The 17,380-nt window shown below is 35.5% G+C and overlaps 1 protein-coding gene across 2 annotated transcripts in view; it reads right to left on the minus strand.

The window, feature by feature from the left end:
• The window catches only part of ANGPT1 (angiopoietin 1), a 154,067-nt gene that overhangs the window by 80,497 nt on the left and 56,190 nt on the right, over positions 1-17,380 (minus strand). For both annotated transcript variants that reach the window (XM_002199107.7, XM_072924934.1), the window contains exons 2-3: positions 4,198-4,353; positions 3,190-3,311 (exon numbers count right to left, since the gene is read on the minus strand). In XM_002199107.7, the coding sequence (XP_002199143.6) occupies positions 3,190-3,311; positions 4,198-4,353 (278 nt within the window). The remainder of the gene's footprint in view (positions 1-3,189; positions 3,312-4,197; positions 4,354-17,380) is intronic.

Consider the following 17,380-nt stretch of genomic DNA (forward strand, 5'->3'; position numbering starts at 1 on the left):
CATTTCAGTGGAATAAAAAAAAAAAAAAATTGGCTCCTCTTCCGAGCAGAGACAGGCAGTAAGGAGAAAGGCCAAGAATAGACATATTTCTAGTCTAAAGAACATGGTCCCTTGTTGATACACAGTGTTAATTTTGTTTAAGGATAATATGCAAGTCACTGTAGCACATCAATGGTCAGTTATTCTTACTATAAAGATTTTTGCATTACTTTCATCCAAAATTCAGTTCTCTGAATGTGATTAATATCTTAATTTTTATTTTATATAGCAAGAAATTATTAGCTCACAGTACAATATCTCTTTTGTTTCTGCAAAGACAATAGCTCCTACACTAGTTCCCACTGTGCTGTAAACCTACTGCAAAAGAAAGATCCTTTCCAAAATAGCTTACAGTCCACCTACATAATGTGGATAAAATGAATTTTCTCTATTTATTGGTGTGTAAGTGAAATGGAGAGGGATTAAGAGTACCTATCTGCAAATAGCTACTAAACACAGCCTGATGAGTAATCTGCAAATATTGTTTAAATTTAAGCAAGCTAAAATCATTGGCATGTCCAGAAGCCCAATATCTGCTGAGGTCACCAAGATTTGTCCCACAGTCCACCTGACACACACATAATTGATTTTAAGTTTAGAACCTGCAAGGCCAAGACTACACAGCTCTCTTTAAGGAGAAAAAGATGATACAAGAGTGGATGATCCATATTTTAGTGTAATTATAGGACGGCTTTCTTCCTAATTTTGTCAGTCCTGAGCAGACTTTAAAAGGACCCATACAATGCATGCCAGGTCTTTGCTTTGCTACAAGATGAAATTCTGCACGATTTTCCATCTATCCACAAATACCTATACTTTGGAGTCAAGTAACAAAAATGTGCTTTTAAAAATAGCCATCCTTTTCTTCTGACTTTTCAAAATCCATTTTATCATAATGTCAGCCAAGCCAAAGGTCAGCTTAAGTAGGGCTTATTTGTTTGCTGACATGAAGGCTTTTTACTCTGATTAATTCTTAAAGTAAATAAATAAATCCAAATAATACAAAATACAGTCTCTTAAGCAGCCAACAAAATTTTGTTGCTAACAATATTCAGCAAATAAATATACAAATACTTATATACTTAACTAACAATTGAATTAAATCCATTTTGAAATAAATCTGTAAAATATGTAGAATGAACTGCCCCCTGCCAATCTGTCTGTGGAATACAGGGAGAGCCCACACAAGCAATTTAGGTGAATTGCCTATTTTTGAGATTGCTGAAGACAAAGTTAATCCCACACTAATTTATTCACATTTCTATTTGGTTAAGGGACATCTCTGGAGTTCAAGGGTTTTCAGTGTAATTCAATTTCTTCAGAAAAACATTTGCTGGAATTACTAGTTGCAAAAAGTTCTTAGATTAAACACATTAAATTGGTATTCATAATCAGTAACAATAATGATATATTATTCAACCAGCTTTGCAATTAGACACATTTTACAAGCACATTTCTTCATATCAGTATTTTTTATTTTTCATCATTATGTGTATTTTGTCTTCTTTACCCTGTAGCCTCTTGCCCACTATGGTGCCAGTCTGCCTTATGCATAACCCTGGGCAAGGTTTTTCTGCCTCAGCTGCCAATTCCTGTCCAGCAGCACGGGCCCACGCTGCTGTCTTTGGAAGACTGACTGATCTCAATTAAAAGAGTCCCCTGCAGCTTCTATCGCATGCCTCAGGGTCTGCCTCATCTTAAAAGCTGTTTGCCACATTTCAATATCAATGTAGACAGAGGAAATAGAAACTTTAGTCCTGGTCAGACTGACCTCAGAGTTGTTCTCTCTAGAAGGGAGCTGAGTGAGGCTGGGGAGTCAGAGCACTGCCTGTCCCCCGGCTCACACTGCCCATCGCAGGGGCAGCAGCGTGTTGGGTGTCTCAAAGAGCACTCGGGCAGCGCAGCAGCTTTCCCACTGTCCTGGGCGCAGTGCCCAGGGGCAGCTGCTGTGGGGAAAGGCCAGAGCTGCCCTGTGCTGGGCACAGCTGGTTCCAGTCAGCTGCCCAGTGTGAGGAGGGAGGGGAAAATGAAACAATGCTGACACCAAGGTCAGAGAAGGGGAAGGAAGGAGGCAGCAGAGCAGACACAGCCCTGCAAGCCTGTGGGAGAGGCTATGGTGGAGCAGGTATTTCCCATGGAGGACCCTGTAGTGGAGCAGATATGTCCAGAAGGATGCTGACACCTGTGCAGAGCCCATGTGGAGCATTTTTACCCCTGTGGGAAAGAGCCATGCTGGAGAAGAGAAGAAACATGAGGAAGAAGGCAAGGCAAAGTGTTGTGCTTTGTCTACTGTCTACAGCCCCAATTCCTCAACCCTTTGTACTGCTCAGAGGGCATGTAGAAGAATTAGGACTGAAGCTGACCCTGGGAGGAAGGGGAGGCAGAGGTGAAAGGTCTTTTTGGGTTTGTTTCTGTTTCTCACCATCCTACACTGTTATTAATTGGTAGTAAATAAGGCTGTTTTGCCCATGACAGTAACTGATGAGTGATCTCCCTGTCTTTATCTCAACAACAAGTTTTCGTCATATTTTCTCCCTGTTCTGATGGTGAGGGGGAGTGAGAGAATGTCTGGGTGGGCGTCTGGCATCCCAGACAAGGTCAGCTCACCACATACATTCTCTGACATACTGAACTGCCAAGTGACTTCAGGTGCTGGGTCCCTGTGGCACAGAAAGGGAACACTGAAACTACTTCCCGAATCTCAATTTACTGCTTAAAAAGTTGTGTTGGTAAATATTTTTTTTCATCAGCTGAAACATAAATCCCAAATGTTTACCATTGGCTTCTTAAAATGGAGCATGGATACAAGTATGCTATAGAGTACAAAAAGAGCGGGAGATCCTTCCACATGCCTTATCTTTGAATACATTAAAATTAGAAAGATGAACTAATGAAGATTTTCTGTTTCTGATGCACTTTAAGGTAGTTGAAAATCTCATAATTTAATATTTTCCTACTTGAAAATGCTCTTAAAAGTTATCCCTATGCTTTTAGGTTGCAGATACTGTGGTCATATGACTAAGTTGTCATGAAACCTATTACCTATGCTGTCCACTTACCATATTTGCTCCTTCCATCAGTTGTTTAAAACAAAGTATACACAGACCACTTTGTAATGAACAGAGAAAGAGACCAATTACTCACTCTTACCTGTTTTTCTCATGAATTTTTAGGATTTCATGTGTCTGTTGTAGCAGCTGTTTTTCTAGCTTGTATGTTGACAGGGAATTTTCCAGTAGCTGAATTTCAAGTCTGGATGTTTGATTTAGCACCTTAAGGATAAATTAAAAACATTAATGTTTATATTATCCTGGATATTTTATTTTAGCAGCATAATATAACAATTTAATTCTGATCTGATGATTTGTCAAAAATTGTTTCTAAATCTTTTTAACCTCATCTGCTCAGCTGGCGCAGATGAACTCAATCAAACTACACTGATATGTACCAGCTGATATTCTGGCATTCTAAAACTGTAGTATAGTAATAGATCAACAGAAAGAGAGAAGGTGACTGCCAAATAAGCTTCATTTCAATAGAAAAAACAAGAGACGTGCCTCAGTCATGCACTTCTACAAAGTGTGCTTAGACCAGAAAAGTGCAAGAGTACTTGGAATGAAGTCAAAGTGTTGCATCTGCTATTTTGTAAATAGAGCTCCTACTTTAGCTTTCCTCTGCATTCTCTCTTTTGTGGTGTTAGCAGTTCAGTGCCTTATTTTTGTTTGAAATCATTGACATTCACAGAGCAATCTGAATTGTCCATTTTTGTTGTCCTACAAAGCTTCAAAAATTGGGAAATGATTGATACACAACAACAATGATGATCAAAAGCTGTGATTTATCTTGTTACTCATTATTTAGCCTGACACTTGCATCATTGACAATAGGTAGCTGTTTATTGAAAGTCAAATGCTGATCTAGTTTCCTGGGCAGTCCTACCTCTGTTGCACACACAGAGCTAAATATACTAACCAAATGGAAACAAAAGGAAGACACATAACAAAGGTCAATCATCATTGCTGTTATTACCAAGAAACAAAGTTTATTTTCTGGACCCCTGTGTTGAAATGTTTTGTGTGGTGATGCATTAAAAAGGAAAGAGTTTGGGAAATGTTCTCTGCAATTAACAGCTGCTTGAAAAACACGCTGGGAACATACCTGGGTTTCAACATCCGTGAGTTTTCTTGTCTGCTCTGCTGTCTGGCTGAGGAGGCTGGTCCCTATCTCGAGCATGGTAGCAGTGTGGTTCTGCACAGCATTCTGCTGCAGCTGCACCATCTCCGATTTCATGTTTTCCACAATGTAGTTCTCAAGCTGTAAAAAAGAAAAGGTTGTAGCTGTAGTATTTTTACCTGTTTAGGCATTCTGGTGTCATAAAAGGTGCATAGCTGGCATTCTTGTCAAAAGCAGAAATTTTTATATTTTCAGGGGGATCTGACTATCTTCCCCTTTCAGTTAGAGTACTGAGATTTTTTCCAACTATCATGATCTGTGTCAAGATTGCAGTGAGCACTTGTCATGGAGATAGCAGCTTCAAAATGAAACCCTCAAAAAGCAAAGCACACCAGAGGAAAACATAAAACACTATTTGTACATCATAACTTACATGAGAGTCTTCCATGGAAGAGATCCTACAACCCTTGGTTTATGTCTGCCATTCAGGACTATGATTTTTTACTCAGTTGAATACCCCCAAAAAATGTTTTACAAACTCAGCAATAAGCACAACTTAGTTTAATTGAGATAAAAAAAATTCTAAAGGAATGGTAACACTATCATACCAATAAAAAAGGAAGGTGTTGGCCAAAAAGCATATAAAGTTGGCTTGCTCCTTTGCTTTATTCATTTTGATATTTGGTTTGACTTGGCAAATTGTTGAACAGAATCTGAACTAGAACCCTGTAAATAAATTGAGTACCTCAGAGAGGGGTGCTTTTTATTGGAGTTTGTTTTAGTCTGTGTAGACAGAATCATTCCCTTCTAGCTGACAGTGTCCTTGCCTGGCCACAGCAGGCCATAAACCCAGGCTAGTCTATAGTATGATGAGATTCTTTCTTACTTACTTATGCATTGTTCTGGCTTGATGTCCTCCATAAAGCTTAAACATAAAGATAGGTGGCCCAGAATATAATTTTCAATACCTTCCACTGAAATAACCAGTTGGAGCTGGTTGAAACCAAGTGAAGATTTAATCCTTAGTAGTTAGTCACTGTGACAGGTAAGTTGCATAACTAAATAGTAAGAACCAGATGGAGTTGTTTTAAATACTGAAAAAGGAGTGGTAGTCAGATATAGAGTGTGATAATAAGAATGGCTGCTTTCATTTTTTCCATAGGTATACTTGTGCCTAGGGGCCACGACTGTTAGATATTCTAATGAGCCACTTCAGTTGACTGAAAATTATTACAAGTTTGATCATTTAGGTGGACCTACTAGTTTTATGAACATGATTACAGAAACAGGACACTGCCACAATGTAAAATATTTTCTGCATAAGACAGTTGTTGATGATTTGTTTGATTGTTTGTTTGTTTGTTTATCCCAGTCTGAAGAAACAATAACCATCATGGTCAAAACTAAAGTGGATGTCCTACAATTTCAGAAAACAAAAAAGTTTGCTTGAATTGCCAGGTAACCACTCTGGACTGAAAATCTGGAGAGTGTTTTAAGTGGTTTGTAACATTTATTTTTGAATAGTTTGATAAGTATTTAAATGAGATTTAACACCCAAAGAAAACTGTGTATTACAAAGTAATGTCTATCATGGATATCACCATTTTCCCCTCCCAGTGGGAAAAAGTGTAAGTTTAATGCTTTTATTTAGTTTATTACTGTGAAACATTTTACAGATATTAAGCTGATTCAAAGGAGAGTTTATTGATCTATTGCATTTCTATAACATTATTTTATTTTCAGAAGTATTTTGCCCATATAACTCTTTCTCATAAGATAATTCATTTTTAGTCACCCTTTGCTTCTTTTTTTTCTTAACAGTTTTGGTTTGTTCCCCCAAACTATCTGTTGATTGCAAATAGTCCCTGTGAATGAGCCCCGTAAACTGGGTTATTGTCCTTTTCCATATTCAGGTCCAGAATATGGAGACTGATTCTGGAATATTTGAAGAAGAAGTTCAATTTCTCTGATGAATTTTGCTTCCTAATGAAATACAGGGCTCTCCAATCATGGTACTGCTCATGACAGGTTGTCAACACACACATTTCCTCCCATCCAATGTCTTTTGTTTGCAGGTAGGAACGTGTCTGTGCTGTAGCTGTACAGTGCTTGATTTGCTAAGCCTGGAGCTTTCTGAAACTGCCTTGCTGTGCATAAGGAATGACATGCATATGTGTAACGGATGCCTCTTAAAACCACTGCAAAAATGGTAACAGCATTTATTACACATCGGAAATTAGATGTTTTCACATAAAATGCCCACAGATAGGGAAATAAATATAAAAAATGTATATTTTAAGTAATTTTCTTTGCCTGTTACTTTAATCACAGAGAGGATTGTGATTTTGATTGCATCTGTGTGGAACTACAGCAGATTTGACTAGCAAAAACACAACCACAGATTGAGGCAAATTGTATAACTCGTATTTTTAATTATTCTAGTCTAAGACTGTCCCCATGGTATCCAGTCTTTGGCAATTGCCCTCCATTACTCACTCCTAAAACAGCCTCAAATTGAATCTGAGACTGACTCCTTATAACAACAAAGCTGTCTTTCCTGTTTCAGAATTACTCATTAAATGCTTTTGTAAATATTTGTTGTTAAGAATACCACCGCAATAATATCTATGAGCCCATCTCTGGAGTACCAAGAGCTATTCACTCAGGCAAAGGGGGGGTTGAATAAAAACTGAAATAATATAGGGGTTTTGTTACATTAATTCCCCTTCCTTCCTCCCTTTACTTACTTCTTTCAGTTTGCTCTGTAGATTTATTGGTTGCAATATTGGCCCTGCTAAAATCAATGCCAAAATTTCCATTGGCTTCAGTAGGCCAAGAATTCACCTATTATTTTTATTGCAGGAAGCCAACAATTTACCAGGTTCATTATGACCAAGCATGGAATTTCATCTGAAGCCTTGCCTTCTCTGGAGGCCTTGTATTAAGCATATGAACTGAGCTTTCTTTGTGGTTAGTTAAGAGAAATAGCATCTATTTACTAGGTGATAAAAGGATCCTTGCAGGGTGGCCTCACCAAAGATTTGACACATGGAAACCTATTCACAGAAGCAAATTAAAGAACATTTAGGGGTTTACGTAATTTTCTAGAACTTCTTCATCCTATAATTAAATTAAATTAAATTCCTCCAGACATTCTGAATTAAACAAGTCCTTAAATTACTGTATCTACTTATTTCAGCTACCTTTTTTTTCAAAAGTGAAACAGAATTATATTCTGCATTCTTTTCCCCTCATCCCATCCCTCCAACTATATGGGTTTCCACAGTAAATTGATGTCCTTGTTATTAATTTGGCTGCATCTGCTTTCAGTAAGACTCATTACATTGCAAAGGAGTTATGGGTAATGCTGAATTACCAGTGGGATGTATAAGAACATTGTAACATTCTCAGAAATAAAACTGTCAGAAGATCCAGTGTTATTGGTTAATAAACATTCCAGAGGATTATATATTAAAAGTATCTAGCCTTTTCTGGACAATGTCTATTGAATAACCTTCATAGAAACCACCAAAGCACTAATAGAACTATTAAAATGGAAACGGTAACTTAGGGCCTGTGTAATGATAAAGGTTTGTGGCAAATGGCTTATAAATAAATAAGAGCTTTTACTTTGATCAAATAATTCTGGTCCCAGGTAACAGCTGTTTATTAAGGATCAGTATGATTCCCAGAAGATGTTTTCATGCAGTGCCTTACAACAAGATTACAAGTTAAAGTAGCCATAGACTATTCTCCTCCTACCATAGACTACACATAATTTGGAAATATAGAAAGAAAATGACCAGTGTTATTTTGTAAAAGTGGTTTTGTGTTGTCTTGCTTTGAAAACATGAATAAGTACTAGTAATGCTACTCCACAACCCAACCAATGAAAGTTCAATTCTTCTTTCTTTATTTTTCTATTTGAGGGAAGGTCATACCTCTCCACAGTGACAAACTGCCTCAGGGAGTGAGACAGAAAAATGACATTTGATGTGAATTTTGTTTCATAAATACATAAACAGCCTTAGTGGGAATAAGCTGAAAGAAGTAGAAATACATAGAATACCTTAGAATTTCTTTGGGATTTGAAGAAGTAGAAAGGAGTTAGGAAAGACTTTATCACTGAGAAAAGTTATTTTATTCATGTATTGAAAAAGCCAATACTGCATTTATTTAAAAACACATTCTATAGGCTATTTGTCAATGAGGGAAAAATGATAAAATAGTTAATTTACAATGATTCAACCTTCATGTATTACAATTCCAATGAGTAGAGAACAACAATCCTTGCACAATTTCTGTTTGTATATGATTACTGTGAATCAAGGACAATGAACGTGGATGGCAAATAAAGGCAATGAATAACGCACAAATGCTAAAACTCTAATCTGTACCACTTTTGAAATAACATTACCTACATTAAGATGATACAGGATCATACAAATAACTTCAGTAAATTTATGAAAACAAAAGCTGAAATGAAAGCTTTAAGTGACTGCTACAAAAATTGACTCATAGAAAGGCATGTTGGGATATGTGGTATATGAGTCTTTCACAAAATCATTGGTTATGAAATATACTGGTTATGAAATACATTGGTTATGAAATATATTTCAATTCTCAGAGGAACTAGAAAACTAATCCACCAAATCCATACATAGTCAAGCAAACACTTACGAGAAAAGCTGGCTGTAAAAACTATATTTACTTTTTTTTTTTTTAATTTAATGTACCCAGATTTCTTGCCTTAAAGCAACGACAAAATAAGCCTGTTAGTTTTTCAGTTGCATGTTAATAAAAGTAAATATTAGCATGATACTTGCACAATTATTCTGTACTTGTTTTTGCGTTTTCATAAGTTCCTGTAATATTGCAACTCATCATTTTGATTTCTTGCTCAGCTATTTTTTTGTATCTCAACCCTCAATCACAATAGTGTGGTTTCCAAATTCTGTTCCTGACAGAGAAACAAACAATGACTTGCAGGGAATGTATGTTCATTTCTGAACTGAAACATTGGACTGTTTATTTCCAAACCAAATGTTCCAAACACATAAATGATACTTTTCCTTAAATCCTTGATTCCTTGAATGTCTGAATCTTTGACATATCATATATTTACTGTCTGGCTATAAGGCATAATTCAATAGATGCAATTCCTCTGTGACCAGTGAAACCACAGCTGCATTCTCCTCACACAATGACTAAACACTGTTTGATTCAGCCCCAGCGAGTGATACTGAGACTTCTTGTCTGGTTGATTTCCAATATGCTAATGACACTTGTCTCATGAAAGTTGAGCTTGGGTTTATATCAACCTTCAGTAAAATAAAAGTGTGCTATAAATGTAGAAGAATCTTTCCACTAGCTAAAAAATAAACAAACAAACCAAAACCCCAAATCAAGCATGTTTTTCTCTTCAAATAAAGACAGGACATGTTTTTGCCAGAAGAAATCAGGGATAACACATGTATGAGATTATTCCAAAACAGGGGAAGTAATCTTTCTGCTGCATTCAGCATCAGTATAATGTCTGCAACAGTTTTGTTTTCAGTTCTGTGTGTTGCAATTCAAGAAAGATGTACATTATTTCGAAAAGCGTACAGAAGACCAAGAGTTGTCCTAAATTTAAAAAATTGAAAGACTTACAAATGCTTAGCTTGATAGGAAGGCTAACAAGAAAATAACTTACTGGGCTAAGACAAAAATGTAAAGGGAAAGTGAATAACTTGTTTCCCACATCCATGAATCTTCAGTATTAGAGGTCTAATTTTTACACATTCATGGAAAAGTCTTCTAACTGTACAGGCAACAAAATATTGGTAGGGATTCTTCAGTGAGCAAACTGTGAAAAGTCCATTGCTGTGGAGAATATTTCAGGTAAAGATCAGACAAATTATGTCATGATCTTTCTAGTTATATTGATTTTATTAATCATAGGTTTTTCTATTACTATGCTTCAGACCTAAGGTTACAGGCTCAATATTTGGCATTAAACTCTAGTAAAATCTCCATTGAATTGAGAAAAGATTTGGAAGCCACATCTCCTAATGAGATTTTTTGAAGGAAGTCAAGAAAACAGAGGAGTCCTGTGAATTAAAACAACAAACATTTAAAAAAAACAACACTCAGACAAACAGAAAATCTAACCAAGAAAAGCAAGCCAAACATAATGATATAAATAAAAGGAACTGTTCTGGATAGACCAAATCATTCAAATTAGGACATTCATTGAGGAAGTTTCTGAATGTATGAATATTCCTCCTTAGGGTGGCACTCTGCAGAACCATCTGAGAAATTATTTCATTAACTACGTCTGAAATTATAAACTGGCAGAAATTTCTTAAACTCAAGTTACTTTTATTAGGCTGCTTTTGAAACTACAATTTCTAAAAAATCAATTAATTTGCAGATATCCAAGATTATGTCAGTGGTATCTTGGCATCTTTATACTATTTTATGTTATTCAGTAAAGTACATAAAATGTAACAGGTAGTAACTGATAATGATGGTGGAAGAATATGCTGTGTGCATCCCACTAAAATCTTAAGAAATTCAAAAGGGAAGTACTTTTTTATCAATTACTGTACTTTATTATGAATAGAAATACAAGATATGGGCAACACATAGTTTTTTGTTTCAAGATATTTAAGGACATCCTCAGCTAGGTTTACCCAATAATGTAATATGCAAATATGAATTTCAGTTCCTCATTATGTGGCAAGAAATATTTCCAATTTTTTTTAAGTTTTATGTCATTTTAAAAGCTTAGCCATTAGTTAGCTATCCTACAAAAGAATATAAAACATTTAGGAATAAATTTCAATTAATTTAGTATGAATATTAGTTAATATAACTCATTTTTTAACCTTAAGGTTTAATAAAGTGAATAAGCAGTATAACTGAGAATCACACCAAGCATGATCAAATGGGTCCCACAAGGAGGCTTTTGATAACATTTAATCATAACAATATGTTCTCATTTTCTACTGATTAGTAATATTTCTGGTTCAAATAATTATCTTGTTGAATGTTATTTATAAATTTTGTTACTGTGTGGATGATATTTTTCTGTCTTGATAATTTTCTAAACCACTTAGTTTTATAAACTAAATTCATTTGCTTTTACAGTTGACTGAAAATATGAACCATCCTCAATATACACTGAAAAGGGAAGACATAGCTGTGAAAAATGCAACATCTGTCATATCACCCTAAGCACATTAACATCTGCAGGGATTTTTTAAAAAATAATTTTCTGTTAAATTGTGGAACTAATTAATTTTCTTTAGAAAATATACTTTTGGTGAGGTCTAATTTTCAGAAACAGTACGTTTGGAACAACGCTGTGTAGAAGAGTATTTGAACAGCTTTTGGCTCATTCCTAGCTTATGCACTAGTTCCAATCAAAACTAGTTCCACTGAAATATCTCCTCACTGCATTGAATACGGTTATTGAAAAATGCAATCTTAAACAGCATAAATAGGTCTGGTTGCTATATTCTTTGCCAGCTTATGTCTAAACTTTCATTGAACCTGGTAAGCCAGAATATAGTTTGGAATCTGTATGTGTTATAGGAGATAGTATAATGCTTTAACATTGTACTACTTAATCTATTTTTAATTCTGCTTAGTTTCTGCAAGACTCAATGGTTTTATGCTCTAGTCTTTCACCAAATTTCCTTTTTTCATATTTTTTTATATATAGATAGATATATATCTCACAGGAGTTGAATCTCTTTATTCATTGCCATGTGCTCTGCTTTCAGCTCTTCAGTTCTGTCTTAGGATCTTCCTGATGAAAAGATCACAAATTCTTTTTAATTACCATTTTTGTCTCTTTCCTGTGCAGGTTGCAGATTACCATTCTGCCTATCACTAACCTGATATGAAGTCTCAAAGTCAACTGAAGATGCTGTACATTTTATCAATTGCCAAAAAAGCCTCAATTTTTAATTCTTTTTGAAAGCTTAAATTAGAAGTTTAAATGGCATAAATAATAAGTTTAGGTGCACTGAAACCACTGAAAATACTGCAATTTCAGTTTACTTGGGCCTACAGGAATTCAAGGGCATCCCCTGGTCCATAAAACAACTTCCTCACTCTTCCAGGCAAATACCTATTTTTACCTTCATCCCAGAGAAATCGACAAAACATCCAATCTAGGCATCCCATCAATCTTGTAACACTAACCAGAACTCATGATCTGCACCCTACGTGTTCACATCCTCTGTGTGTGTGCTTCTATCATACATCACACACTGGTTAGGAGAACTGAAACCTATCTGAGATATTTTCCTATGTGATAGGGAGTAATGAAAGCTTCCTCAAGTTTGATCGTTTCAGGAAATGTAAATCTTACTGTGCACTCCCTGTCCTCTGATGTCTCATTGGCACCTGGTAAGGACGGAATCATGGTAGGATTTTGCTTTGTTCAAAAAAAAACTGATAAAGTGCAGGAACACTGTGTGTCCACAGTTAGTGTTAATGCAACTAACTTTACTTCAAAACACATGGAGAAATATAAACAGAACAAATCGGCATGGACAAAATGGTTCATGGTCTGCTTGAGATCAGAGAATTCCGCTTCAAACTTCTGACTTGAAACCTCTGACAAGCTAGAGCAGCTGAGTGGACAAGGTATTTGTAAGCAAATGAAACTCCTCAGCTCAACATATCTTTTTTAGCAAAAAAATGTTTATAAAAATCCTATCTAGACTACAAAGTATAATAATATTTTAATCAAGAACACTGTCCTTTTCTTCTTTCCCTTACGTAATAATGGCAAGCATTATTTTGTTATGCTTTATGTCTTGCATTTAGCATCTGGCTCCAACAACATGATTCTAGTTAATATCAAAGAAAGTTGTTCTTTTCCATTGGTACCTAATATAGCAAAGAGCAAAACCTCTGTGTTGTAAAATCCATTCGCCTGCAGAGCCCAGGGAGGCTGAAACCTGAAAGCTGCTGTACTTCTTCAGTCAACAAGGAATTAATATCTAGACAAGAGTTTACATATTCTCACACACAGTATTTATGTGCAAAGATTTGCATGAGTGTATATGTAATATCTCTTAAATTATGGGGTTTAATCTATGCAGGCAGCAATGTTTCTTTGTGTCTTATAAATTTTGGCTATATTTATGGTTCTCAACTTTTATTACAATAATCTGGGCACAAGCACTTTAATGATAGGTGTTTTGGATAAGTGACAATGTTTACCTTAGTTTTAATATAGACATTAAAAAATTGATACATCTTCACTAGAATCACTTCATAATTTTAAGAAATATATATAAGAAATATAAATAAATGAAATTTCCAGAAATATCTGTAGTTGTAAACTAATAGCTTCAATTTCCTACATCACTATAAAAAAGCTAACTGCTAGTACAAACTCCAACACCTTTTCTTCCCATTCTTGATAGTCTATATATATACCCATTAATCTCTAAGTGCCTCCAGACATACCTATAATTCTCAGCATTATAATGAATGTGTAACTGCATACCAGGGAGATGGTCCCGCCAAAATATGTGCAGCCCACAAACATTTGGATTCTTCCTATGCCAATGGATATGATTGCCTTCATACATGTCAAACAGTGTATTAAAATGCATAACTAAAATCTTGCCAAATACTTCCTTCCAATAACTATTAAAATCAGAAAAATGAGTAAAAATCTCAGAGGGAAACTGTCACATATTCAACACACATCTGTATATATTTACATATGCACATACAGGTATCTATACATAAAATAAGGGTGAGTTAATTCTACCAAAGAGATTATAAAAACTGTTTTACAACTAGCATTGGAAATAACAGAGAGTCATGAAACAATATAATGAAATATCATGTATTTAAATTAGCCTGTAGAAAATACTAGGAAACTTAGTAAGATAAAACTGCCTTGGTTTATCTGAAATTATATAGTTCGAGATATATATCCATTTATGACTTTAATCATTGTATAGAAAGATAAAACCCTTTTTTATAAGAAATATGAGAGCAGCCAAAGCATACGAAGACAATTCTAGTCTCTCTTTTCATTACATTCCTCTTGAGATTTTGAAAGAGAGCAATCACATTTCCTTTTAGTAAATGTGTGCTAATACAATCTTCATCCCCAGTTGTTGGAGTGAGATTCAGGGTATGATTACAGAAATCAAATGCCACAATCTCTATATGAAAAGTGTAGAACTGTGGATTTCTCTAGAGAGCCAATATAGTGGAAATAAGCATTTTTATTTCCATTAACTGCTAAATGAATAACCATACTGAAATTGCAATAATGAGGAGCAGAATTGGGCTGTTCTGTGCTTAGCACTGAGTACAAAGTCAGCAGTAATAATAATAAAACGGGATTGAAAATCTCTATTTTAATGTAGCTCTGAAGAATAAAAGCCATTTCAAATGTTTAAATTTAGGGAAAATCAAAATAAAAATATTTTGGAGGTATTCCTCCACTTAAGTCACTGTAAAGAGGAAACAAATAAGAAGGAATGGTGGAAGAGTCTCTGTCCTAAAGCCTTACTTTAGGAGAAGCATTTCTGGCCCATTTATTTTTCTAGGACCTGGCAAGAATATTCCCTCCTACTTCAGTTTATCATAACCACAGCTCTTCCTGGAAGACAATGTTATTGTGATACATTCTTTTGTAATCATGAAATCATGAGCTGAAGTGGGGAAGCTTTCAGCGTTCAATTACATGTCTGCTAACTCATTGTCATTCTCTTTTCATGGCTGATGTAGAGTTTCTATTGTTGTTCTTAACAAAGATAGGACAAATAAATTCATTGATGAACTACTAAGTCTGTCCATGAGCACTCATGCAGTACAGACATAATAGACGATAGAAGAACAGTGGCATATTTAGAAATGGATTGGCAGACAAAGAGAGGGGCAGTTTGGATGCAGAAATTTGAAAATACATTTGGTTTTACAATGGAAAACAAAAGCCACCAAGCATATATTTGCAAACGTTATACTAAATGGCCACAATTAGACGTCAATTGTTTAAGACTCATGCTAGTTCAATACAAATTCATTACACCAATAGTGAAGAGGAATGTTTTTAATTATTTTTTTAGTAGCAAGTTCACACATCTTTGATGTGTCCTTCATATAATCTAAATATGAATATATTTCTGGTGATCCAGGAGTCCTGGCACCCGTGCTGCTCCCACATTCCCAGTGAAGTGGCAGGGTAGCTGTCAGGCTCACTCTGTCACTGATTAAGTTGCTACTTTTGTTTGCAAATTTCTACACAGTGTCCCTGTGCCCAAAGTGATAACAATCACAGTCATTTCCGATTTGTAATCCAGGAACACGTAAGAACCTTGCCCTGACGGACCTTCACAGTTCTCAAATATGAAGTGACAACCCTTCTGGCATGATTAATGTAGTGAAAACACTGAGCCTTGAGTTAAAGATGAGACACACCAGTTATTACAAGTCTGAACTTCATTCAGATCTTACATGAATTCTTAGCATTTATCACTGGTTTTTCTCTCTTGTTCTTCCTTCTAAAATACTTTTAATTTTACAATAAATCTCAAGTAGGTCATGCATAACAATAAGACTAATGCTTTCTTGCCAAGTAAAACCACAGTCAGAAGGGTGGTTTAGTAATAACTCAGAAGCATTTACAATGTAATAAAAAATACATTGAATAAACCAACATATCAGAATAACAGGACTATTAAATAAAAGGAAAATATCCTCGGCCTTTCAAACATGCTGTAACTCTTCAGAATCAGAGATAATTAGGGCTCAAAATCTAATATAGATATTCTTAAACTTTCACGTATTCCAAGTCAGGATTTTACTTCAATCTCATTTTCATAATGATAGCCATGTGGTACTGTTCTTCTCCCTCATGGATAAGGAAAAATATCTGTTCTACTGACTTTGCAGTTGCTGTATATAAATGCAGACTTTTAAGTCATTAGTTTAACCATATGTGCAGAGCATAGGAATTAGGATAACATTTCCCATGACTACAGCTATTTGATCTAAAGAAGAATTGACATCAATAATGCTCATATCTATCACACTTTGTAGTATAATAGTAGAGAACAAAGTGTTTGTGAATCCCAGGGAAAGCTTGGCAGCTGTTTCAGTGATCTGTAGATTGCAATCATGTTAACAGTTGTACATTCTGCCCAATAGCTGGCAATAATGTTTTTGCCCCGTAGTCAAAACTTTACAGCCCATTCAAATTCTTCAGTATTGGAAAGAGAGAAAAAGTCCTATCAGGTATTAAAGAAATGCTGTAACTATGACTCTGGCAAAGTCATATCTGCTGCTCCTGGAGGACCCAAGGAAACTGTATTGGTTACTGACCCCAAATGTCACCTGTAAACTCCTGTGCCCAGAGCACAGAAAATCTAAATATAAGCCATAAAATCATTGAAAAATAAATGTTCTGAAACAGGTATTATCTTTTTAAGGACAAAGGTTTTCCACACCTGGTACTGATGCTGATAGAAACAGGTTAGCTCTGTGCTGTGCCTGAAGGTTTGATCCAATGAGGGGTGACCAAGAGTGCCAAAGCCAACTGAGCCATTCAAGAGATTTGGGGGCAACAGGTCAGGAAACTCCTGACTCCCCAGTGCATCCCTGTCTCATCTGCATCCAATTAAATGCATTCAGGTAATGTCATGTTCTCAATTTCCATTAGGTCAAATAATATAGGCTTAGGACAGTTTTGGGATGGCAAAGTAAGCTTTTTTGATAGGGAGAGGATAGTACCAGAAGTCTGGAATTCTGACATATTAAAGCCAAGGAGGTTTTGTGGGAGGCATCCAAAATCTGGCCAGGGTTTCATTCTTGAGGCTTTCTTTTTTGACTTTCAGTTCCAGAACAGGTAAAAATGTCTTCTCGAAGCCATAAGAATGCTTTTATTTTATTTTTTATTTTTCTGGCTACAATTCTAATCTTCTCTAAAACCAAACATTGGGGCTTTTCCTTACTGTAAACCTATTAACATGCTATTCAAGATTATTTTCTTGTGAAAAGTATACTGCTGACATTAGTGCAAGTGTGGACTTAGGGATTATAAAACCATTATTACATTTGGACTAAACTTCTAACTTCTAGACATGAAAAGAAAACTAAAACAGAAATGCCTCTGTTCCACTTGAAATGAATAACCATGCTA

This window comes from Taeniopygia guttata, chromosome 2, assembly GCF_048771995.1.
Source record: "Taeniopygia guttata chromosome 2, bTaeGut7.mat, whole genome shotgun sequence".
Classification (NCBI taxonomy): Eukaryota; Metazoa; Chordata; class Aves; order Passeriformes; family Estrildidae; genus Taeniopygia; species Taeniopygia guttata.